This window comes from Leishmania infantum, chromosome 23 (genome assembly GCF_000002875.2).
Source record: "Leishmania infantum JPCM5 genome chromosome 23".
In the NCBI taxonomy this organism is placed as follows: Eukaryota; Euglenozoa; class Kinetoplastea; order Trypanosomatida; family Trypanosomatidae; genus Leishmania; species Leishmania infantum.
The window spans coordinates 380,231-404,858 of record NC_009407.2 but is presented as its reverse complement, the minus strand read 5'-3'; the positions used below and the strand labels follow the sequence as shown (position 1 = coordinate 404,858).

The 24,628-nt window shown below is 60.5% G+C and overlaps 6 protein-coding genes across 6 annotated transcripts; all 6 read left to right on the top strand.

Annotated features, from left to right (window-relative positions):
* Positions 1-1,505: 1,505 nt before the first annotated feature.
* On the top strand, positions 1,506-2,873 carry LINJ_23_0990 (conserved hypothetical protein; the record flags this gene model as incomplete). The annotated part of the gene is made up of 1 exon (XM_001465737.1): positions 1,506-2,873. One exon carries the CDS (start codon positions 1,506-1,508, stop codon positions 2,871-2,873), a length of 1,368 nt encoding a protein of 455 aa, XP_001465774.1.
* A 919-nt stretch (positions 2,874-3,792) lies between these two features.
* Positions 3,793-5,352, top strand: LINJ_23_0980 (actin interacting protein-like protein; the record flags this gene model as incomplete). Its single annotated transcript, XM_001465736.1, has 1 exon — positions 3,793-5,352. The coding sequence occupies one exon, from the start codon at positions 3,793-3,795 to the stop codon at positions 5,350-5,352; it is 1,560 nt and encodes a 519-aa protein (XP_001465773.1).
* Positions 5,353-6,783: 1,431 nt separating this feature from the next.
* On the top strand, positions 6,784-7,914 carry LINJ_23_0970 (conserved hypothetical protein; the record flags this gene model as incomplete). The annotated part of the gene is made up of 1 exon (XM_001465735.1): positions 6,784-7,914. One exon carries the CDS (start codon positions 6,784-6,786, stop codon positions 7,912-7,914), a length of 1,131 nt encoding a protein of 376 aa, XP_001465772.1.
* A 684-nt stretch (positions 7,915-8,598) lies between these two features.
* Positions 8,599-11,172, top strand: LINJ_23_0960 (conserved hypothetical protein; the record flags this gene model as incomplete). The annotated part of the gene is made up of 1 exon (XM_001465734.1): positions 8,599-11,172. One exon carries the CDS (start codon positions 8,599-8,601, stop codon positions 11,170-11,172), a length of 2,574 nt encoding a protein of 857 aa, XP_001465771.1.
* A 1,761-nt stretch (positions 11,173-12,933) lies between these two features.
* On the top strand, positions 12,934-15,732 carry LINJ_23_0950 (conserved hypothetical protein; the record flags this gene model as incomplete). Its single annotated transcript, XM_001465733.1, has 1 exon — positions 12,934-15,732. The coding sequence occupies one exon, from the start codon at positions 12,934-12,936 to the stop codon at positions 15,730-15,732; it is 2,799 nt and encodes a 932-aa protein (XP_001465770.1).
* A 4,610-nt stretch (positions 15,733-20,342) lies between these two features.
* LINJ_23_0940 (conserved hypothetical protein) lies at positions 20,343-24,572 on the top strand (the record flags this gene model as incomplete). Its single annotated transcript, XM_001465732.1, has 1 exon — positions 20,343-24,572. One exon carries the CDS (start codon positions 20,343-20,345, stop codon positions 24,570-24,572), a length of 4,230 nt encoding a protein of 1,409 aa, XP_001465769.1.
* Positions 24,573-24,628: the final 56 nt, after the last annotated feature.

Below are 24,628 nucleotides of genomic sequence, written 5' to 3'. Positions count from 1 at the left end.
GCGCACCCCTTTGCGTGCGTCGGTGTGGCTGCCTCTCTCCTTCTTCACACGTGCAGCTTGCCATTTCTTCTCTGCGCATCGTGATCGTCGTCCGTCCCTCCTCACTGTTGCTCCTCTCCGCATGTGCGAAGGCGGAGAGGGGAGGGAGGGGAGGGGTACGCACACACATTTCCGATGTGTTAACCTTTCTGTGTGGATGCATCTTCTTGGCGTGTCTTTGTTTTTAGTTTGCCTTTGCCAGTTGAGGGCTGTTGCGCCTGCACTTGATCTAGTTCTGTTCCCCAACGCAAGGAGGAGAGAGAGTGCGTTTGTGTGTACGCAGCTGTGCTGCTGTTGCAGTGAGGTCTGCGCTGTAATGGCGGAGGAGAGAGGCGATAGAGAGGGGGAGCGGGGGAGTTGTGCTGATCATTAGAATTCGCGGTGCGCATGCATGTGCCGTCGCTTGCCATACTGCATTCTCTTTCTCTCGTGGAAAGCATACTCGCTGTTCTGCCCTCTTCCCCCCGCCTCGCGCGGGCGTGTGCGTGCCCATGCAGGAGGTGGCTGATATCTGTGGGACTGATCTGGCTGGGGTCGTAACCACATTCGCAACGGCGAGAGAAAGGAAACGCAGAGCGACGAACGAGAGGAGAACACAGACTTCGATACTCGGTGGAGGCGATAAGGCTGGCCTTGCCGCTTCTCCGCCTTCTACCCGCATTCTCTTCCTCTTTTTGTCTGAGAGCACACTCGAGGAAAACGCCCGCGAGCGAGTTAGAGGAGGGGGCGCGTAGGCGGACAGAGATGGGTCTGCGGCGGCGGGGGCCGCCGCCGCCGCCATCGCTCGCCCTTGCTGGCTGCCGCTTCCCTTCTCTCCCTCCCTCCTCTGTCTGCGTCGTTCTCCCGTCCTCCTTGGCTGATTTCACTTTGCGTGTTTTCTGGCGTCGTGGACTGCCAATCGCCGTAAAACGCATCGCATAAAGTAGAAGAACGCAAAACTCGCGCGTGAACACTGCAGCGGCTCGACGGAGGAGCCGAGCGCAAGCGAAGAGAGAGAGAGACAGAGAAGGGCAGTGTGATGAAGGAGGGGCGTGCTCAAGTTGGCCTGAGCACGCCCCTTCTCTCGCACGCACGGGCTCATATATATGCATGTATAGATGTGCGTATGCTTATGTGTTATGTGCTGCCTCTGGTATGTAAAGCGACAGGAAAAAGTGGGCTGGAAAGAAGCTCTCCGCTTGATTTTGAGCCATGCGCGTCTTTCTCTCTCTCGCTCCGGTAGGACTTCCGTTTGGCTATGCCCGTATGCCTGAGGTTGCCTTTTCAACTCTCCCGCTTGCTCTCGGACCGTCATGGCCTTTCCGATCATGTCTCGAGAGCTGAGTGGCCCTCTTTTCCTTTTCGCACATGTAGTGTTTCAACGGGTGAAGGTCTCCCGCTTGTCGAGCATAGCCAAGCTGGCAGCCAGCCCCCCCCCCCCCCCATTGTGATTTTGCTGCCTCCACACGCTCCTGCACTGCGCCACCATGGACCCCGCTGCAAAGGCTGCGAGTGAGCTGAACACCATCTTTGGCCGCCTAGGGGTTCTGTGCGAGGTTTGCGTGACAAGCGCGGAAGGCAAACACGTGAAGGCGACCGCAAGCCTGGAGGAGGGCTTTGCACTGTTCGAGGAGCTGCCCATTGTGTCATGGCCGTCTCCTTCGCTGCTGGCGCTGTCCACTCCTTTCTGTTTCCAATGCCTCTCTCTCAGCAGCCACCAACAATCGGCTTCTGAGACAGACACGGAATCTCCATCGCCCGCCAGTTCGGCTGCGCTTCCCAAGTCGTGGTCGCAGTGCGCTCACTGTGCGTCCTACTTCTGCTCTCCCGAGTGCCAGCAGGCCAGCTCACGCGTGCATCGCTTGCTGTGTTCCTGTCTACCTGTAGTGCGGGAGAGCCACGTTGGCAGAGACGGGTCTGGCGATGCTGAGGACGTCAAGCTGACGGCGACCCAGTCCCTCTCTTCCGCCCCCTCCTCGCTCGCGTCGTCCACGACATCATCCGAGATTACCTTGGAGGCCCTCGCCCGCTGCGTCGCCTGGATCACCCACCGCCTCTCCTACGTCATTGAACAGCAGCAGCTAGCGCACGAAGTCCTCCAGGCAGACTACGTCTTTCAGCAGAAGCAGCAGGCTGGCGACTCTGCCCGTGGCGCCACCTGGTCCACCGCCTCCCTGATCTATCAACTCTTCACCCAAGTCGTCGCGCCGTTCAGCCGACTCATCAGCCCGCCGGACAACGTGGAGTTCGACGGTGCGTCGCTCGCCTCCTGGATGGCTAAGCTGCGCCTCTTGTTGGCCGAGCAGTGTGCCACGCAGCTACTCGTTGCCAGTGGTGCGCCGTTGTCCGATGCTCGACGGCACACGCTGGTGTTCGACGAGCACCAGCAGCAGCAGGCGGTGCCGGCGCCGACTTTACTGTGGGCTGAGGCTCTTGTGCAGGTAATCTTCAGCACCGACACGCTCCGAACCCTAGTTGGTCAGATGGTGCTGAACGCGCACGCCATCAACGACTATGTGCTGCCGCCTGGCGAAGCGCTGTCCACTGGCGTGTTTGACTGGGTCTTGAAGGGTGCCGGCCTCTACTCCCTACTGTCGTGCTTCAACCATTCCTGCGTGCCCAATGCCGCCGTCAGCACCGTGGATGGAACGCACGAGATTGTGCTCAAGACGACGCGGCCCATCCGGGCCGGCGAGCCGCTGACAATCACTTACATTCCGCTAACTGCCGGTGCCGCGTCCCGCGCGGAGCGGCAGCGGCGACTGAGGAACTACTTCTTCACCTGCCACTGCCCGCGGTGCGACGCGGAGGCGGCGGCGTCCGCTGCGTTGACCGGAGGCGGCAATGCCGTCTAGACATCTGCGCCATTCAATGCAGCAGAATGTGGCGAGACGCTACTGCCCCGCCTTATTTCCCGCATAGCCGTTGGGTGTCTGCTCCCTCCGCCCTTGTGAGTCTCCTAGCACTGCCTTCAGCAGGGACTGTCATTGCATCGGTCATCTGCGTGTTGCCGGTTGTATGTGCTCCCTTAAGCCCCTACCCCTCCCCTGCCTTCCACTCACTTCGCCTGCCGCTTAATCTCGAAGAAGGTGATGTGACTCGCGTGTAAGGGACGGGAGGTAAAGCGTAAAGAGAAAAGAAAAGCACGAGACGAGAGAATAAGCACGCGCGCAGAGACATCGACGCAAGGCATGTGAGCATCACACACACACACACACACACACACACGAAACCCCCATCCTCCCTGATCAAACAGAAAACATAACTTTGATTCACTCGCACGTGGTGCGCTTCCCCTCACTCTCCCTCCCTCTCTGCGTCTCGTCACTTCCCCATCCCTCATATCACTGGCCCTGCCCCCTCTCTTTTCCGGCGTGGCGTGGCGTCACCACCACCGCCCACCCACGGATGTACTCGTCCATCTCTCCTCTCTCCATCTCCCCACCCCTCCTTCCGCACAGACGAACTTTCTCTTTCCTCATCTTACCGTGTGTGTCTGTGTCGTTTTCTCGGACAGTACCGCCTCTCATTGCGCCCTTGCCCTCTTTCCTCACACTATCGTCCCTCGTTTCCATTCAGTCCTTTCCATTGGCGAGCCTTAGCCGCCGAAGGCACGCCCGTCTTCCTCCAGTGGACGACGAAACTCGAACACACGCGTGATAGCCGCTTGGTGTTCTCTCTCTCTCTCGGGCCGCACGCACAGCAAGCCTGCTCATCGGCTCCTCCGCCCTCCCCCTCCCCCTTCTTTCCCGTTCCACAACACAGCACGCACGAATGGGCCTCACACCAGTTGAGAGGGCGTCGCATTACGCGACGCGCAGCCCTCGGTTTGCCAAGATCACATCGAAGCACTTGAGCTACTTCCACAGCGTGCTGGAAAAGCCCTGCAGCGCCTCGAAGCGAAAGGGCAAGATACTGACTGATACGGAGGCGATCGCGCCATTCAATGTGGACTGGATGCGCCAAGTGCAAGGTGCCACCCCGGCTGTGCTGATGCCAACCTGCGCCACTCACGTCAGCGAGATTCTGAAGTACTGCCAAGCGGAGAAGTTGGCGGTAGTGCCGCAGAGCGGCAATACGAGCATGGTCTACGGCGCGGAGCCGGTGCACGATGAGCTGGTCCTTAGCACGCATCTGATGAATGCGACGCCCGTGGTGTCCAAGAACACGATGTCAGTGGAAGCCGAGTCTGGTGTCATCCTCCAGCAGTGCCAGGAGGCGTGCGCGAAGGAAGGGCTGCTCTTTCCACTCATGATGGGCTCGAAGGGAAGCTCGATGATTGGCGGCAATGTTAGTACCAACGCCGGTGGCATCCATTTCGCACGCTACGGCTCCATGCACTCGAACGTGCTCGGCGTGGAGGTGGTGACGGCAAAGGGCGACATCTTGAATATGATGTCGACGCTGCGCAAGGACAACGCCGGCTACGACCTGAAGCACCTGTTTATAGGCAGCGAAGGCACCCTGGGTGTTGTGACCCGCGCGGCCATCAAGCTCTACCCGCAACCCACGTCGAAGCAGCTGGCCATGTTCCGCCTGAAGGACTTCGAGTCTGTGCTGGAGCTCTACCACCTGGCGAACAACCACCTCGCCGAATGCTTGTCGGCGTTCGAGGTGATGGACGGGGAGTCGATGACGACTAGCCCAGCGAAGGAGGTGCCGTACGAGCGCACGTACAAGAACGACGTGTTCTGCGGCGGCAAGGACTTCACTTCTGCCTACTTCTGCGTTCTTGTGGAGACGCATGGCAGCAACGAAAAGCACGACTTCGACAAGCTCTCCGAATTTGTTGAGGCAGCGCAGGCGAAGCTTGGCGACAAGCTGAGCGGCGGTGGCCAGTACGAGCCCATCCTCTCGCAATCCGCTGCCCAGACGGAGCAGCTGTGGGCGCTGCGTGAGGGCATCCCAGTGCACCTGGCGAGCGGCGGACTTATCTACAAGTACGACGTGTCATTCCCTATTGACAAGTTCTACGGCGTCGTCGAGCACACGCGCGAGATTCTGTACAAGCACCACAAGATGGACCCGGCCGAGGTGATCGTTGTCGGCTACGGGCACTTTGGCGACGGCAACGTGCATCTGAACGTGGTGGACTTGACCCGCTCGCACGGCGAGCAGCTTGACGCGGCGCTGTACCCGGCCGTGTACGAGTACTGCGCCGCGCACGCCGGCAGCATCTCGGCCGAGCACGGCGTGGGTATGCAGAAGCGCGACTACCTACATCTCTCCCGCACAAGCGAGGTGATTCGACTCATGACGGACGTCAAGGCGATGATGGACCCGAACGGCATCTTGAATCCATATAAGGTGTTGCCGCTGGAGCAAGAAAAATAAAGCGAAGGGAGCCGGGGAGAGGGATAGGTAGCGCGCGTGATGCCGTAATTCGAAACGGACGCTGCTGTTGATCGCTTCCTGCTCGCCGCCTCTGACTGCGTCGCGCTGTGCGTGTTTGGGTGTCGTTTCCGCAGTCCTCCCCCGCTATGGTCTCCGGTGAGGTGCCGTCAAGTGTCATCGTGTCCTTTCTCCTCTATCTCTGAGCGCAGAGCCGACCAGCAGGGACATGACCGCCACGTATGTGTTTTGTGTGTGGGTGCGTGTGTTCTAAGCCCTCCTACGCCAACGACGAGCCGGTCTTCGCCTTTGCACTGCTCGGCCCTGACAGTTTCTCGCGCCTTTTTGCTCGCTACCTGCTCCCCATGACACGGGGGACACCTCAGCGTGTGGTATCGCGTGGACCGGTAGCCCCACACTGTGTGTGTGTGCGGGAAGCCATGCAGCCCCCCATCCTCTCGCTATCCCCTGCCGATGCCGAGCCACCTTCCGGTGGTGACAGTTTGAAGCCCCGGACGGCGGTGCGTCGGAGCGACCTGCGCCAGCGCACACGTCTGTACCGTCCAGATGATGGGCAGCGTGCCAGCGTGGCTGGCGCGTATCCCGCCCCCCGCCCTCGCACTGCCCACTGGTGCGGGGCCGGCGTGCCACCGCGTACGGGCTGCACCACGTGGGTGGCGACTGGTGGCACGATGGGAGCGGCTGCGCGGCGGCCTGCGAGGCGGCGGGTGCTGTGTAGAGTTTGAGGCAGAGGCGGCGCTGGGCGGACTGAGTCGGCGCATTGCTGTACCGCGTGTGCGCCTACGGCTGCAGTGCAGGAGGCGATGGGGGCCTGTGGCAGGCCGGCGGGCGGGCGGCGGCTCGGGCGTGGCGTTGGCCGCACGCTTGTCTGGGCAGCGAGTGGGTGCGCTGAGGACGCGGAAAATGCCTTTGCGAGATCTCAAGTCGGAGTAGGGAGAGGGTTTGCGCGATGGAGAGCTGCAGGCGAAGCGGGTGTAGATGCGGATGCGTGTCTGCTCACAGGCAGCAGGTTGCCGAGTAAAGAGTCAAGAAGCGTAGGTTAAGAAGACGAAGAGCAACAGCAGCATAAACAGTGCGTCCATGGACCAGAGACACGGTGCGCCTCTGATGTGGGAAAGGTGCGGAGCGAGTCGGCTCTCTTTTCAGGGCCATTGACAACGGAGGCCATGCGCCTGCTCCCCGTGCATTATGTTATCCGCCAGTGTAGGCATGCCTGCATACTTTTCGATGATGTGAGAAGGAAGACCGAGCCGATATGCACCTCTGCACCCGCCGCCTTCCTCAGCACGGGGGGGGCGGAGGCGAATTCGGGAGGGGGACCAGCTCTGCAGAGTGTACCTCTCATTGCTGGGCATACTTGCGTTGACCGGCGCATCATGCCGCTGTGGCTTCTTCCTTCATGTGTCTTCATGCATGTCAGTCTCTCTGTTTCTTGCATCGCACAAGCACACACATACGGGAGGAAGAGAAAGGAAAAGGATGCGCCGCATGGACAGGTTGCGCACACCGTCGTTGTCGCTGCGGCGCCTGTCGAGCGCCGGCATTGACCATTGCCGCTTTATCAAGGCTACCCCATTGCGACTCGTCAGCTCCATTCCCCCGCCGAGCCAGACTCCGAACATGAGCGGGTGTGGCAGCGTTCCATCGCTGGTTTCGGCAGGCGCAACACGATGTCCGGTGCGTGCCGCGTCATCACAATCTGCGCCTCCATTTTCAGAGTCCATCACCTGCACCGGTGGCGACGCAGCGGACTCGAGACAACACGAGGCACTTACGTCTTCCCCGTGTTCGTCGGCACAGCCTACAGAGGTGCCGCCCAAAGTGGCTGGCGACGCTGTGATGAAGGCCAGCCACGCAAGTTTACGCGCCTTTTCCTCTGCCGCCGCTTCTGCGCCCGAAGCGACGATGGAGAGAGGCACGCGCAGCGGTGATCGTCCGTCCAAGTCAAGCTGCACTCGCCAGGCGCCGTCGGCTGAATTGATCGGGAAAAGCAAGCATGCACCGCGCAGCGACCTGAAGATAAAGAAGAAGGCACCGTGGGGGGAGCGGCAGCTACGCGACTCATGGAGTGAGGACGCCATGTCGAAGCGGGATCGTGACAACATGGACGAGCGGATTCACCGCGAGTACCGCTACCACCCAGACGAGTTCCGCCGCGGCTACATACGCTACACCGCATTTCTCACCATTCCATGCATTATGTTTGGCATGTCCGTCACGTACTACTACGAGACAGGGCGGCCGTTCTGGCAAGCCGACTTACAGCACTTGCTGAACCTCTTGCGTGTGATGGACACCTCACCTCGCAGCAAGCTCTACGCGTACAGGCTAGCCGACACGCATGACTTGCCGGCTCACGTGCTGCGGCACCGTTCCGAGAACTTTTGGAAGCGGGAGTACGATGAGCGCGTCTTTCGTTTGACACGCTCGGCCTTCGAGAGACCTAGCACGGACGCCTTGCGGCTGATGGAGTTGGAGGAGGATTTAAAGACAAGTGAGGCAGAGTCTGAGGGTGCGGCGCTTGCAGACGCGGCAACGGCGTAACCGTGGAAAGGATGAGGTAGAGCGACTTCTAGATAGCCTGCGCCTTCTTTGGTGCATGCCTGCTGCCTTTCATCTCTCTTTTTTATCGTTCGTCTGCCGTCCTGCGGGCGCGCACTTGTCGACGTGCCGGCTCTTTCCTGCTGAGGAAGCGGAGAAGCAAAAAGAATCAATGGCAGGGGTGGTGGTGGCGGCGTCACAGGTACCTCCCTTCCCCTCCTCCTGTGCCGTTGCATGCGACATACCCGCCTGCGTGTTCTCTCGCGGATCGCCGAGCTGGCGTGAGCCCGTTCTTATCTTGGGCGACTCAGCTGGCGCGCGTGTGCTCGTGTGCAGGGTAACGGCTGTGCTTTGTTGGCCCTCTCTCACGAGTACACAGAGGTGGAGCAGGGCAGCCCTTGTGGCGTCGTTGCACCTTTACGGAGCCTACGGAGAGCGGCGTGACGCCGTACCGCCCGCGGCCTTCATGATGCCCAGGCGCTTATCTTCATCCCTTCTTTTCTGCTGTTCTCTGTTCTCTTTCCCGCATGTCGAGTCTCTTGTGGAGGCGCATAGGGGCACCCCACGTCTGGCAACACCTCCTACCACCGACGCGCAAGGGGCACCGCAGAGGACTGCGTTACCCTGAACTTCGTTGCACGCTGCTGCACGCACACTGCCGCCACTCTGCAGCCGCTTCCCTAAAACATGGACAGCTGTGCCAGCCTCACCTACAGCTCAAAAGAGGAGGCGGGCCGGCACGCTGTGGCACGACGTCATCTCTCTCCCGGCGAGCTCGTGCTCGCTGCGGCGCCGTTTGGGCTCGTCATGAACCCCAATTGGTGCCCCAGCGCCCTCCACCTCTCCTCCAAAGCTACCGCGAGGTCGGATGCGGCAACCAGTGCCTCAAGCGCAGACCCGGGCGGCACGACGGCGAGGAAGGCGGGAGGAGGGCATGGCTGCGGCAATCGAGCAAACAGCGCGGCCGCGGTATCGGCAGCGGGCGAATCGGCGTCTGCGTCGCACTACACGCATGCACTGGAGGACGAGGCGGGCGTGCAGGGCGAGGTCTCTCCGACGAGCCTCTCTCGCTGGTACACTACGACGCCGACGTGGTGCTCCGTGTGCTTTCAAGAGATCCCTGCAGGCCGGTGGCTGTGCAATCGTGGAAGCCTCGCCGAGCTAGCAATGGACATTGCTCAGGAGCAAGAGGAGCTTGACCGAAGTATCAGGGTCGCCGAGGCACAGGCCCCTGGCTCTGACGAAGTTAACAAAAGCGACGAGGGCGGCGACGACGCGGCCTCCGCAGCTGCAGCAGCGGCGCTCCGCAAGTTGAAGAAGCCATCCAAGTCTTCTGCGACCCGCAAGAAGGGCGCGGTGGAGCTAAAGCAGCGTTTACAAGAAAAGGCTCTTGCGCTGAGGGAGGAGCTCCTCTTGAGGCGGCGGCTGCAGCGTCGTCGTCGCGTTGAGGAAGGGCTGCCGGTGGTGCGCCGCGAAGGGTGGGAGACGCCGACATCATCCTCGTCTTTCGCGGCGGGAGCCGCGTATGAGGAGCCAGCCATGTCTGGCTGCACCGGCTGTGGGGTCCTCTGCTTCTGCTCCGAGGTGTGCTGGCGCGCCCATCGGGACGAGCACGAGCAGAGCGGCGAATGTGCCTTGCTGCGGTCTCTGTACCCTCGGCTCATGGCTGCGTACTACACGATGGGCGTGGCCAGCTCTTCGGCAAGCGCCGGCGGCGCGTCCAGCACTGTTGTGATGCCGGGGGACGAACCACTGCACTGGGCACGGTCGACAAGCGAGCCACGAATGCTCGAGTTCCAGTCGCTGCTCTTCAGTGCCATTGTGGTGGCACGTGTGTGCCGTACCGGGTACCAGGCACGCTGCGCCGCTACAGCTGAAGATGCCGCTGTGCACTCGGAGGGCGGCGTCGCGGCGCAGGTGGCAGCGCCCTCCGCTGGTGATGGCGGTTCAGCGTCTGTCGAAGCTAAATCGCAAACCAACACCTTGGACGAACAGTTGCTGCCGCCTACAAGTCCCAGTGCGTTGCCGGGCCGAGGTGATCAGTGCAGCCCAGACACGCTGGTGGCAAGCTCCACGTCAATGGCGGTCGACTCCGTGGTCATTCCAAAGGAGGTGTGGTCGATTAACGAGATTCGCGCCAAGGCGGGCCTGAAAGGCACGGTGGAGGTGCTCGACGCTGACCCTGAGCTGCGACGCATCGCTCGTGAGGTTTCGGCACCGAGAGACCGCTCAAGCGCTGAAGGGCCGCCGGATGGCTCCAGCGACTCACCTGCTGCAGACCCGCGTGTCGTCAGAGCGACGACTGCGGCACGGTTGCGCAGCTGCACCAGCATTAACACCAGCAGGGACGGTGCCGACGACGACCCTCTTCCGAAGCTCCGTGCACGAACCCCGCGATACGCGGACTTGGCTCAGATGGAGACAAACTTGTCCGTCATCGCGAAGCATCACCGCAGCACATACCAGCGCTACTACCGTGCCTTCGCGAAGCGGGTGCTGCCGGCGCTTCAGCAGCTCCTGCTTCACCAACAGAGAGGCGTCACCGTCGACGGCAGCGACGGTGACAGCCGTGTGGACACAGCATCGCGGCCGTTGGCGCATCTGGAGAAGGGCACTGGCGACGTGCTGCAGGTATCGGAGGTGTACTTTCAGCGACTGTGCGCCGCTGCGCAGTGCAACAGTTTCGGGGTCTATGATACGCAGGACCACTGCATCGGCTTCGGCATGTACCCAGAGGCGTCGTACTTTAACCACTCCTGCGTGCCGAACTTGTGCCGCGTCATGCATCATGGCGGCCGCATCGCCGCTTTCTACGCACTGCGCGCTATCGCGCCACAGGAGCCGCTGACAATCTGCTACACAGATGTGGAGCAGCTGAACAGCGCCGAGCGGCGCCGGAATCTGCTCGGCACTTACCGCTTCTTCTGCATGTGTGAGCGATGCAGCGGAAAGGCGGAGGGGCCGCAGATAGCGATTGCCGCAGCAGGCAACCGCGAGAGTGTCAGCGGCCCGCGCTCCGGCTGTGTGGAGGTTTCGCCGGCGGCCTTCGAGAACCCACTGCTGTTGTGTGCCGAGTGCTCGATCCACGGATATCTGCGTCCGCTGCCTCCACCGTTTTTCAGCTCCTCTCCTGTGAAGTCCGACTCTGCCCCCAAATCGACACCGTCGTGGACCATGCAGGAAGTGGAGATGCGGCAGTGCACGGTGTGCCGGTCACGAGTCGTGCGCGAAGCTGTGGCCGCCGCAGCGACACTTCAGTGAAGAGACGAGGAAGCAGGAGAGGCGCCCTGATTGTGTGCATGCCGTGGCCCCGTTCGACTGATTCGCGGCCGTGGCCATCCTTGGGGGGGGGGGGGAGAAGGGGGGATTTTGCACGTCATGGCGGCGGCTACGCCAACAAACTCTTGTTTTGTCTTGCTCAGCCACTCTCAGCATCTCACCTCGCGTTCGCCCCACGTCCTCTCTCAGCCCTCCTCCCCCAGTTTCTTTCCTGCGGTTGTACGCGCTGCTGCAGCACCCCTTCTTCACATTGTGCAATGAAGACTTAAGCCAGTAACAAGGGCTACACAAATCCGTGAACAAGAGTAAAAGCCGATGCCCCGTACCTCGGGACGCGCCGGAGGGGACGGCGGCGTCGGGCGTCGGGCGTCGCCTGACACCCTCATCTCTCCCTCTGCCACGCGCCCCCCTCCCCCTGCGCGTCCTTCGCCGCTAGATCTTCTCGTGCGAGAGCCTTGATTTGCTGCAGGTGAGTGGGTGTCGCAGCACTGCGCACGTGCATGAGCGTGTGTTTGTCCGTCTGCGCTTCCTTTATATATGTCACTCTGGTAGTTGCCGCACACGAGAGCGCGGCTCTCACCTTCCCACTGTACATCCTCTCTCTCACTCGTTGTGGTTTTCGTTTCCAATCGCTTTTCCCTGGTCGCTCTCTCTCTGGCGCATCTGCTGTGGTTCGCACCGCCCCTCGCTCCCATCATATTACATACACACACGCACAAAACGTATACATGCGCTTATGTTGTCGTTTTCGCCAACTCGACTTGCGCCGTCCCACCCTGTCTTCGCCATCGCACAAAATATGCGCGGAGCGCCTGACCCTCTTCTTGCTCTCAGGTAGGGACGAATACAGCGTAGAACTAAACGCGTTCTCACGAGCCCATCATAACCTATACTACAAAACAGATTGGACGTCGAGAACGCACGCACGCACGCAGACACACACACACGCACACACACAGAGGCCGCTGCTCGCTCTTTTCTCTCTGTACTCGAGCGCCTGGCTTCTGCTGCCGTTCCTCATTCCGCATTCCTCATCTCTCTCTCTTCCACTTGGGCTTTCGCCGCCTTTTCTTGGTTTTCGTTATCTTGTGTTTGGTTGTCGCGCGTCTTCTCTATCTCTGCACCGCCCCCCTCCCTTCCCCCGAATATACTCCCCCTTACATCGTGCGCAGAGCGCGCCAGAGCGGTTTCTCCTCCCCTCACACCCCCTAACGCGAACGACCACCTGTATTATCTCCCCTCCCAGGGGCTTCCGTCTCCGATTTGTCGTTGCCTTCTTTGTGTCTCTTGGCTGGGCTCTGCTGCAGGGCTCGTTCTCGCGTAGGTGCGCGTCTGCACACCGGCTCTTGTTTATTGATGTGGACATACAGACATATATGCTTTTACATGTTCCGTTTTCCCTCCTTCCTTCTTTGTGTTTGCTGCCGACTGTCGATTTGTGTATACTTTTATGTATGAATTTCGGCCGAGCGCGTCTTTTTCCAATTCCCAGTGTGGCGGATCTCTTGCCTCTCTTGCTTCTCTGGGCGCTCTCTGCGCGTCTTTTCGGTTTATCTCTGCATCTCTCTTTCTTTCCGTGTTTCGCAGCTCTCACCCTCGCAGTGCGCGTTGTGTCTGTGTCGTGCCATAGCACCTTCGCGGCGCTGCCACAGGAGCGGACAAGAAGCCACCACACACACACACACACACACACACACGCATATATATTTATAGAGCATAGTCGAAAAAGGAAAAAAAACGCGAATGCTGCACGGTCTTCTCAAGTGGTGCCTGTCGTCAAGCTCCACGCCGCAGGACGCTTTCAAGCGCGTGCACGCGCGCCTCGCCTGCCCGCCGCAGCTGAGCCGCTCAGACGCGGACAGCAGCGGTGCCATAGCACCAGAGTCCCGAGTCGTTGACCCGTATCACTTCATTGTATGTCAGCACGGTGTTCTCGGCAGCGCGGCCGACTTCGAAAACGTCATCGTGGACGCTTTTGTGAGCCACGAAGTCAGTGTGCTGGAGGCGTCGGAGATGGTGGCGGCTGCCAAGTGGGAGGAGGCAGCAGCGCGCATGGCAGCGATGTCGGCGGTTGAATGCGCGGGGGAAAGAGGCGTGAGCGTACGAGGCGAATTCTCTGGGTCCCCGCTGCCCTTCTACGGCAGCCCGTGCCCGAGGTACCGCTGCTCCAGTGTTCCTCCCTCTGCGCCCGTCCCTGTCGCGTGCATCCCCGGCACCAGTGGCGCCCGCCATACTGTACTGAGTCTCACGAGCAGCCTGCCGACTGTGCCGGGGAGTACGACGACCCCGGTAAGCTCCACGGACGACAGCGTGATGCCGAGGACCGAGCTGAAGGAGGTGCTGTTGGAAGCAGCTTCCATGAAGGCGGCGGCGGCGCAGAGGCATCAATGGCAGGCTGCTTCCATGCGCGACATTGCAGACGATGCCGACAAGGCTTCAGGGCTGCATGAGGTGGATCCCGGCTCAAACTTGGATAATGCCTTGGCGGCCGAGCAGCATGCGCGGCGCGCCGCGTACAAGGCTGCCTATCGCTTGCAGATTGAGTACCCGAACCGCATGAATGGGCGTCTCTACCGCAGCGGCAACTTGCAGTGCTTCTCACCGGGCAGCAACGAGTACCTGCGCACAGATGCTGGCACACAGGCTTGTGCGCACAGGATGCTGGCGGAGGTTGTCCCTGCCCTGCAGACGTGGCTAAACGAGGTGGAGTCGAAGGAGCAGCAGCGCCGGGCCAAGTGGGCGGTTTACGCTCGCACAGTGGGCACAAGCGACGCGGCTCGCCTCTCGACAGAGGCGGCAGCACCGCTTCCGATATGCTTCTCTGTGATGGCGCACAGCTTCGGCGGCATTATCCAGCGCGAGTTTCTCTATCTTCTTCTCGTCGATCAAGCGGAAACGCGAGCAAGCGACGCCGTGCTCTTCCACGACATTGTGAATCTGCGCCAGAGGCTGCAGAGACTGAACGTCACCTTTGAGAATTTCCTGACTGTGGCCACACCGCACTGCGGTACTGGGGAATGCCTTTGGTGGCCAATCTACTTTGGTGCCTGGTGCCTCGCGCGCATGAAGCTCTGCCAGACCTACGACGAACTCATATTGTCCGACGCGAACCGCATCTTGCAGCGACGCCTCCTTGACGAGCCTCACCTGCGCGTGCTGCAACTCTTCCGGCGCCGTGTGCTGTTTGCGAACACGCACCGCGACATCTTAGTCGGATTTGGCACGTGCTCACTTATTTTCGAGAATGTGGACACGGACCACACCAAGTTCATCGGCGTGGCCCCCCGCACGGCGCACTGCGCGGCAGCCTTTGCGAACGAGGCGACAGAAGTGTCGAAGCCGATTCTGCTGCGTTCTTTCGAAGAGATGGAGGAGGAAGAGGCATACGGCGGCGGCAGCGGCAGCAGCAGCAGCAGTGGCCGGCACGATTCTCAGCGCTCTGCGTCGGCGCGTGCGAGGAGCTACACCATGGATGACCTTGTTTCTGCTTTGGCGCCTCCACCAGATGCTGCTGCTGCCAAGATGGTGCATCAGGTGCCGCACTCATCTGCACTTAAGTGCGCCGGCACGCTGGAGAGCGTCATGGAGGGTTACTCCGATGACAGCGATTTCATGACAGCAACCCTGCGGCCACAGGCTACATCATCGTCCGTGTCAGGTTTGACGGCGTCGCCCACGTCGACGCTCCCGTCATACTCCCAATCGCCGATGCCCGACAGCACCACTGTGACAAGGATGCAATCCTCTGTATTCGCTGCATCGTGGACGATCGGGAGAACGGTACCGGTGCATGATGAAGAGACGGTGCGCGTGGAGGATGTAGCCGCTCCGTTGGTTGACCACATTGACGGGGGTAGAAGCGAGTTCGACAATGACTCGCAGTCATCCGCGTCTGCAGCATCGACGGTCGGCTCACTGCTGTCGCGACCGTTCTCCCTATTGCGGCGACGCGACAGCTTGATTTTACCCTCGCCGCTTCTGAAACGGTTCATCTGTAGAAGCAGCGAAGGTGCAGCGACGAGCGATGTTCAGGACTTCGGCGACGTGGGCTCCGTAACGTCGTCGCGCCGCAGCCGCAACAGCAGCACCGTGACATCTCTCCTGCGCGATCCTCGCTGGGCCTCCGAGTGCGTTCGCAGCGTCGCCTCAAGAGTGCACGCGGAAGTGGAGAGGTGGCTGCGGGCTCCAACGACGAGTCCGAGGACAGGTGAGACGTCGAGATTGAGTGAATCGAATATGGACGCTGCCGCGGCCGCGGAGAGTGTGATGGCGTTCTCTGCGCGCACGTCTGCGGTCGCGTCAGCGCGGTCTTCCATGACACCGCTGATGCCCGGAACAGAGGCAGATTTTCCGCAGTACCGTCAAATTCCTCGCGCCATTGCGGCGACGCTGCGCCGAACGATGAGCTGGCGCGTTCGCGCCATCCGACTCGACAATATTCTGCCAGCGGGCCACGTTGCGTGTCTGGGCAACTGGGCCTTCTTAGGCCGCTCACCATCGGTGGTTCAGGCTGCTGCCGAGGAGATGCTCATCATTCTCTAGTGTGTTGCCGTCCTCGTACATGCTGCTGCTGCTCCGTGCGCCGTGCCGTGAGAGAAGGCGACACATAGGTGCACATGTGCGTATCTATCACTATCTCGGAGAAGGGCAGGTGGGGGTGGGTATCTCTTCGGCGCCTTTGTTTCAAAGCTGGCTGGATTCATGTCGACGCCTATTTTGGTGCCCTTGCTATGGATTCGTGGTGCATGGTGCATACAATAACGCACACAGACACGGCCGCGCACGTGCGAAAAGAAAGCATGGATGAGGGGGAGATGGATGGTATCGGCATGCGTCTGCATGGGCGTGTCAGGTGTATGTTTGCCTGTCATGATGCGCCTTCCGCCCCTCTCCCTTTTACGAATATCTGGTGTTGTCGTCCTGCTCTTCCGGTGCGTCTGTGTTTTGCTTCAAGGCGAAAAAAAGAGTGTGTTCATCGTTACGTCGGGCTTGACGTCGCCTTGCAGGCTCACGCGCCGCGCCTCTGCCTCTGCCTTTATTTCCCTTTTGAATTTCGTTCGTTACGGATTTTGCTGTGGCACGCATGTGCAAATGTGTGCATATACGTATGTGCGTGATCTTACTTGGGCTACCAGAATAAAAACGCTTTAATGCTTCCATTGTTTGTGCTTTTGTCCGTCTTGCTGCTTGCGTTCCACTGTGGCGTTGGGTTGCTGTCGCCACGTCGGCGCGGTTTTTTGCTGCGTGGTTGTGCATGCGCGTAGGGGGAGGGAGGGAAGGGGGAGGGGCTTCGAAGCGCGAGCATTTATATTGGCTCGCGTGTCTGCGCGCGCACGGCCCTGCCGGTTGCGGCGCGTCGCTGATGGCTCACTCACTCCTTCTCTCTCTTTCATTTTCTCACTTGATGGATTAGGTTTTCGTTGACATAGTCCTCCTCTCGCTTCTCTTCTCGTGCTCTGTCTCGTTGTGTGTGGCTTTCTCTTGTGCTCACTCAACGGTCCTCCCCCTTCCCACTTCTCTTCGTCTTGTCATTGCCTTCTCCTTTTCTTCAAGCCCGGCTCTTTTCAGTGTGCTTTCATTTTTTTTTGTTTTCTTGTCCGGTATGCGAGTGTTCTGCTTTGACACCCCTCGCCTTCTCCACACCGCCCCACTCTCCATCCTTCCCTTCCTCCCCTTGGCCCTCTCTGTCTTGTGCACATCCTTATCCTTCTGTCCTCCTCTCTATTCGACACCCGTTTTAACTGTCTCTTGCTCTTGTTCTCTCGCTCTGCGTGTGCTTGCCTGTGTGCCACCTTCAGCCCACCGCCCCACCCAACCCCCTCTTCTCTTCGGCATTCACGGAGATGGCACCGCCTTGTCGCCCCTTTTCTCTCTCTTTTGTTTGCCATGTCCGTTTTACATTTCTCTTTTTTATTCTTGTATAGTTCAACGCCCATTCGCCTTTCTATGTGCACACATGCCCATCATCATCGCCCCCATCTCCCTTCCTCTTCTTCCTCCTTCCTGATCTATACGACGGCCCCGTCAGCGGGTTGGTTTTGTGGGGAGGGGAGGGGATGGGCTCTTCTTCCTTTTGTGTGTCTGCTTCCCTTTAGCGGAATGTCGCGTGCCTGTGGCGTCGTGTGCGATAGACGCGCCTGACTCTCTTTTTTTGTTCCCTCGTCGTGGCTTCCACGTGTTTGTGTGTCGTGATGGATTTCTACCTCTTCCTCTTCCCGCCGCACCGCTTCGGCTCTGCGCGCAACGGTTGCGCATGTCTGTGCGCGTGCGTGCGCGGGCATCGAGGCGATGCCTTCCTCCTTTTGTGTGTGTGGGGGTGGGTGTGCCAGAGCAAGACGGGACATACACCCCCGACACTCCTCTGCCCTCTTTGCCCCTCTCGCGGGACACAGGGAGGCGCGCATATGCACATACGCATGTATGCATTATTGCTGTTCCGTGCTCGTCGTTCCTGCGTTCTTATCAAAAGAACGACCGATGGAACGGGACACTCGCATTCCTCGGCTCGAAAAACAAAGCGGCTCGGATAGTGCGGCAGCTGTGTAAGCCGCGTGTGCAACCCACGCTCAGGCGCACACAGACACCGATGTAGACGCCTGCACGGCATGCAGTGCGCCAAGCTGAGTCGTGGACATCTTTCCCGTAAGAGACGGCCGAGTCACCAGCAAAAAGCACCGGGGCGCTTTGGTAGCAGTTCCAAGGGTGTGCCTGAAGGCAATGCCTCACCTGCGTGGCCTGTGCATACAAACACACCATGCTATTTCGTTCTCTCACTTCATATCTCTTGCCCTCTCTCCATCATCTCCGCTCCGGCCTTGTGCGTGCGCCATGGATGCTCTCGCTCGTTCTGCCGTGCCGCTCTGCTTGCACCTCCTTTTCTCTCGCTTTTCAAACATTTTCTCCATCCACCCCGCCTCCCTCCTACGGCATCCCCGTGCACAACCGCACCCACACACTCACCCCACACCCGCCGCCTATGCGGCACAGGAACGAAGGCCTTTTCGGCGCCTCCTTCCTTGACCTGCGATTCCTTCTTTGTCCGCGATTGTTAGGTGCAGAAGCGACGAAAAAAAAAAGAGGATGTGGGGAGTGCAAACCACGGAAGCGCCACACACACACACACACACACACACAAACAGTGAGAGAAGCGCACCTCGAGTTGTTACCGTTATTCATTGACCTTTTTTTTGGTTATTTTGTGCTCCTTTCGCCACTCTTGCTGCATCGTCGTATAGCAACTCCCTCATCCCCCCGCCGCGAATTCAAGCTGGCAAGTTTGGCGTTGCCTATCCGTTGCCGCTGTTGCGGCTATCGATTATACAAGGCACACGTGCGTTCCTTGCTTCTCTCACCTCTCTTTTTACCGTAAAGTCGTCGTGTGCGAGCGGACCCTCCTTCATTCGCTGATTGATTCTTCTACCGTCGTTGCTGCGCCGTGAGCCGCTCCAGGTGTCGGGAGGTTTTTGTAAAGGTTTACTTCGCATTTTCTTTTCGTCTTCTCCCTGCGGGGTGAAACGTTGCGCGGATTCTCTGTGCTGCTCCCCTCTATCGCTCCATCCCTCTTCGTTTTGTGTCACCTGCTGATTCACCCCTCCCACCCCACCCGCTCACCGTATAGTCCATCTCCTCCTCCTTCCTCCGCGTAGCGACTTGCCGAGTCCACGGCGCTTGGGCCCCGGTCGCCGACCCTCCCTTCTTCATGTTTTCCTCTTTCTCTCTGCATCCTCCCACAACGCCGCGCTGCACCGGCGCTGGTTCGCGCAGCGCCTTTCTCTTTCCTTTTTTTTTCATGTTTTCCACATTTCGCGCTCCGTTGCCCATTCGTGGCGCGCTGCGTCATGCTCGGAGTGCTGCGAGGGATTCGCATCTACACACAATGAGGAAGGCGTTCCTTAAGCAGTGAACGCTGAAGGCGGACCCTCGCTCGCTCTCTGTCCAGATCTTCTCCGGACCGTCTTCTCCCTAAGCCAGCAAGCGAGTGCGCCAGTCCCTGCAGCAACTATTCGTGCTCGGCTCCTTTTACGCATCTTTGCACAAGTGTTCTCGGAACATAACAGCGCGACGAGATCGGAGGTACTGTCGAGCTTTCTTCCCTTGGTCCGGTCGAAGCGCGATAAACGTTCCGCCTGCCATGCTTACTTCTTCCATGTTGAGTAAAGGCCTCTGGTGCTTTTATGGCACTCTTGTCTCTCGCTGATTTCACTGTCAGCGCCTCCACCATACGTTTCGCCCACCTACGAGACCCCCCTCTTCGTCTCCCCACCCGGTGAGACAACACGCTGGACGGATTAAGTTGCCCAGCACCCTCGTCGGTGTACACAGACACTAGCATACACACGCGTATGTATGCTCTTGCATGAAAGACACGCTCCATGCCTGCTGGCATGCCCCTCTCGGTGTGTAGGCGGCACGACCGCGCAGACACCGCCCCCCTCCTCCTCCTCGAAGTCGGGTGGGCTGCGACGAACATGTGGACTCGCTTAATGGCGTTGGTGCAACGCACTCCTCCTCTCGCTTGCCTTCCCCTTTCTCTCCGTTCTCACGCTGGCGAAGGAGAAGGGGGCGCTCGCCTCCACGAAGGACGTGCAACCTTGCTCGTCGTTGGCTTCCGAAGCTCGAACTCTTTCGCAAGCATCACCATCGTCGGCATCGGTCAACTTTAGTTTTGGCTTGCAAGAGAGGGGGAGAGCGGGAAAGAGCGGGGGTGGGAGGAGGTGAGACACGCCTAACTTGCCGTTGCTGTTTTCATCTCTCTTGCCTGCCTCGACTGCAGTCGCTGCCTTTCGCCCATTTCTGGCGTTATGTGTGCATATGCATCCTATCCGCTCGTCGACGCACACAACACTGCCTTGCCCTGCCACGCACCACACTCTCCTCACTTCACGTACTCCCCTCATTGCTCTTCATTCACGGTAGAGTGCCTGGTGGTGGCGCCTGGTGGTCATCGTCGTCATCGTCGCCGGCGTTTGCCCCTCCTTTTTTTTGTTTTCGCTTCTCTGTTCTTAGGTGTGCATCGCGCCCACCGCTGCTGCTGCGCCAGTGTTCATCACCATTCCGAGCACACTCACAAGCTCTCCCTTTCTCATTCTTATGGTGCCAACTCTGTGCGTGTGCCGGCCCAATCTGCTTTTTTTTTGCGTTGACCGCCAGACATGTGGGCAGCGCTGCCGCCTGTCGTGTCGGTGGTCACCGCAGCTGAGGAGCTTGCCGGCGTGTCTATGGCGGCGCACACGTCTGGCATGATGTGTGAGTCTAACAGCGGCAGCTGCCCGCCGGCCGCCGTGGCCCCTGCACGCTGTAGCATACCAAACATGCTTGGTGCGCCGTCTGCAATGAATCATCACCATACAAGCCTAGTCTCCAACGAGCATCGTGCGCCGTCAAACGACTCGCAGTGCGGGCACCGCATTAGGGCCGCGTTCCCGCCGCCAGAGGTCGGCGACGGCGCTGCCTGTGGGACCGCCGCACCAGTAACGGCGGCAGCAACGGGTGGTGGTGGGAGTCGGCAGGCGCATCCGGGCTCCCACGCTGCACCGCTGCCGCTGCAGCGGCCACATCTTGAGTGCAATGCTTTTCAATCGCCAGCATCTCCGCCGACTGTGGGGGCACCGGCTCCAGTAATGTCGTCGCCGGCGGCGTGCCACATTTCGGGGTCGCTGTTTTCTGGACACGCCGTCGCTTCCCCTGGGCAGGACGTGCTTGGCTACAGCCCGAGCGGAAGCACCGTCGCTTCTCCATCGATGGGAGTCACCGCAGTCGATACACGGCCGCCGCCCGGTCTGGGCCCCACATGGGCGTCTAGCTTTCATCAGGTGCAACCGTCTTTCTGCCTCTCTGGGTCACCTTTGAGTCTTACGGCAACGGGAAGCCCTACCGGTGGCACGGCGTGCGCATCCGCAATGATGTTGCCCTCCGCACCCTTGCACGCTGCCCCAAAGGCAACACTACCGACCGACAGTGGCGCTGCGCTGCCTCTGCTGAGGTCTGTACCGACTGCGACGGCCCACGACTCCACGGCCGCGCACACGGCTGTGAATCCCTTTCAAGACTGGGCTGGCGTTCCACTGACCGCGTCCGCGGCGGGCCAGGTTGGCGCGCCGTCGTGGGCTGTAGCCGAGTGCCAGGCTCAGAATCATCAGGTGCCTGCACCTCTTGCCTGTCTGTCCCACCTCACCACGCCTGCGTCTGCGCTCACGCCGACGCCACACGCTTCATCTATCGCTAGTCGCGGCGCTCTTAGACACTCAACATCTGTTACCTCTGCATTAAGCCCGGGAAGCGGCGCGGGCAGTCCGGGCAGCGCCGGCAACGTTATCCAAACGCCATCGTTCAAGACGCCTGTCTGCGTCAGCGGTGCGCCTCCACGGCACTCAAGCGAAGACGCGCCCCTTCGCAGCCCGTATGCGTTACCGTCATCGGCGTGGGAGGTGGGCGGCGCGTCGCCCAACACCAGCGGGACGGCATTCACTGCCGCTACTTCGGGGGGTATAAGAGTGTCGTCCCCGAAAACATCACCGCAACCGCAGCACATCACCTTCGCCCAGCTAGGCCACGACGGCAGCGCCAGTGCCGGCGTTAGTGATGCGGGCCACAGGCACTTTCAGGCACCGGCCCCAACACAGCTCTCACCGGTGCTCGATCCCACAACCCCGGGGCAGCATCCACACCCGGGAGGCGGCGCAGAGAGAGCCAACGTCGGTGCCGAGACGCCGCGGAAGCTGCTAGACGGATCCGTCTGCTTTGCCACGCTGCCGAATCACAACCACAGCTTTTACATGGGCACCGCCGGCAACGACAATCTGAATCGTAGCTTCTTGTTTCCCTTGACCTCATCATGCGGCGCAGCAGTGGCAGCCGACGGCGCGGAGGACGCATCCGTGATGAGCGCTGGCGGAGGCGGGCCAACCCCTGCAGCGATGTCCCACGTGCGTTCCCCAGGCGTCGCATGCGGTCGCCCTGCCGGCCAGACGACCCCGCCCACGGCACCCGTCGGCGGCACTGGCGTCGCTGCCTACGGTGTGAGCGACCCCTTGCCCTCCTCGGAGGCCAGCTCCATCCTGGCGGACACCTACCGCTCGCTGACGCTGTTCGAACTACCGCCTCTTCAGTACGCTTCACAGCTACTGCAAGGGCAGCCACCGTCCCATCAGCCGCACCCGCAGCTGCAGCAACCACCACAAGTCACATCTACGCCAGCGGCGACGACGACGCTGCCGTCGCCAGGGCCTTATCGCACCATCTTTTGCCGGAGTCCTCAAATACCTTCGCTGAATGAGGCGCTGACGGGCCTCGCACAGCCGCTGAACGTGCCCCGCGCGTCAGCGATGGGCAGGTGCAGCAGCCTCAACCAGTCTCCATACCTGCAGCAGCTATCCACCGGCCATTCCCGATCTCCGTCCGTGAATGGGGCGGCTGCTGCGGAGGCGAGTCGTAACGCGGGCGTCGCAAACTCGTCCTTTATCTCCCCCACGCTGGCGAACTTGAAGTGGCATTGTCGATTCGAGGGGTCTCTATCTGGCTCCGAAAACGCAATCGAGCTCCCAGATAGCAGCGCGCAGGTGACAGGATGCACTGCTGCTGCTCCTGCCCCCGGCGATGGGCGTGGCAGTGCCAGTTTGAGGACGTCATTGTCCATGTCTGACGCGAAGCCGGCACCTCGGCCTGCGTACATCGTCGAGTGGGAGCAGAGCCTCATCGCCTTCCAGAGTCGCGCGGAAAGCTACTATACTTTCAAAAATATTTGCACCGAGACGTATTTGACGCTCATCGAGCACAACGTCGACCGCTTCCTCGTATGCTACTTCAGCGGTGGCGCCATCAGGCCCGAGAGATCGCTGCAGGAGGCGCTGGCGAGCCGCGCTGGGGCCTTAGCCAATACATCAACTCATCTCTTCGGCGGCACCGGCGCCGGCAACTTGAATGCGAAGAGACCAGGTGACCATGTGTCCAGTGGTGCTGGCATTCAGAAAATGCTGCAGGGCAGCAAGGCACTCCAGCGGCTGAGCGAGACTGGGTCGAAGTGGCTGACGAAGATAGGCGTCAACCTGCGGCGGACGACCGCGACTCCGGCGCCGGTGTCCAGCGAGCCGCAGACGGTGCTGATGAGCGCTGACCCTGCCGACCGGGCCCCACCTGCCTTTGTCGGCACAGTCGCTTCTCCGCTGCGGAGCATGGGAGAGGGCTCCCCGGACCGCCGGACCACGCCGATGATCATTGGTGCTGCGGGAGCAGCAACGACAGCGGTGGATAGCGGGGTGCTGGAGCCCACCTACACAAGTCTGTGCGCCGCCGACCCGTTTGGTGCGAGCTTGACCCCGAGCGCCGCTCCAGGACAGCTGCCCCCGCCCGCAACTTGCGACTCGATCTCGTCGGCTAGCACAAGTTCATTGCCTTTGCCATCCACATTGCCACACACCGGTGCGACTACGGAGACGGGCTCCGGTGCTGCCACAATGGCCGCGGCGTTTCCGGCGCGCTTTTCCGCCGAGGAGGTAGAGATTCATTGCCTGCGCCAGCTCGGCCCTTACGTGGCCAACGTGGTCCCAGAGACGTTCATGGATGCGCGACCGAGCGACGGCGTTCTAGACCAGGTGCGCCGCAACTACGCTATTCTCCTCCACACCCTGCAGCACGTCTTGCTCGATGCTAACGATAGCAGTGGGCGAGTCGCTGACGCCTCCTCGCCTTTCGTGGACAGCACCCCGCCGTCTCCGACTCCGTCCACCGGGCCGGTAGGTTCGCTGGGCCGCACAAGGATGGATTGGCTCGTTTGTCAGCGCATTCGTCAAGGGCTATTGCTGCCCACCATTCAGGCCACCTGGCGGGACTACTTAACCCCTCTTAAGTGCAAGGTGCAGGAACTGACGCAGATCGCGAAGACGAGCATTGACCCGATCCTCGGGGACCTGCAAACACCGTGTGGCACGGGTGCCACCGGTGGTGCTGCAGCGGTGCCGCTGATGGCACCAGCGAGCCCCGACCGAGTCCTGCGGCATGACTCGACGGCCGCCGCCACTCCCTCCACGAAAGGGGTAAGTGCTTCTTTTTTTGCAATGACGGATGCAGAACGAGCTGCTCGCGAAGCCCTGCGAGCATCGTGGGAAGGCCCTATCAGTCGACTGATCCGGCTTCTCCGCGGTGACGAGGAGTATCTCGCTACCATACAGACGATGGACAGTGAGTTTGTGGAAAGTGGAGCGGCGTGGCAGGAGAGCAATGCACAACTGCGGCTGCGCGGTGCGGCACTCAGCGACTACGTGCCCGTGTACGGGCTAGTGCTCTCGCGGCTCCATCGACTAGAGATGGAGCACCGCACTGTGCTGGAGCTGTGGGGCGGCGGCGCAGCCGCCGCGGCCGGCACGCAACACCGCATGTACGCATAGCACCCGTATGCGCGTGTGTTTCGGTGCTTTTGCCTTCCTCTCACTCTATACGTGCA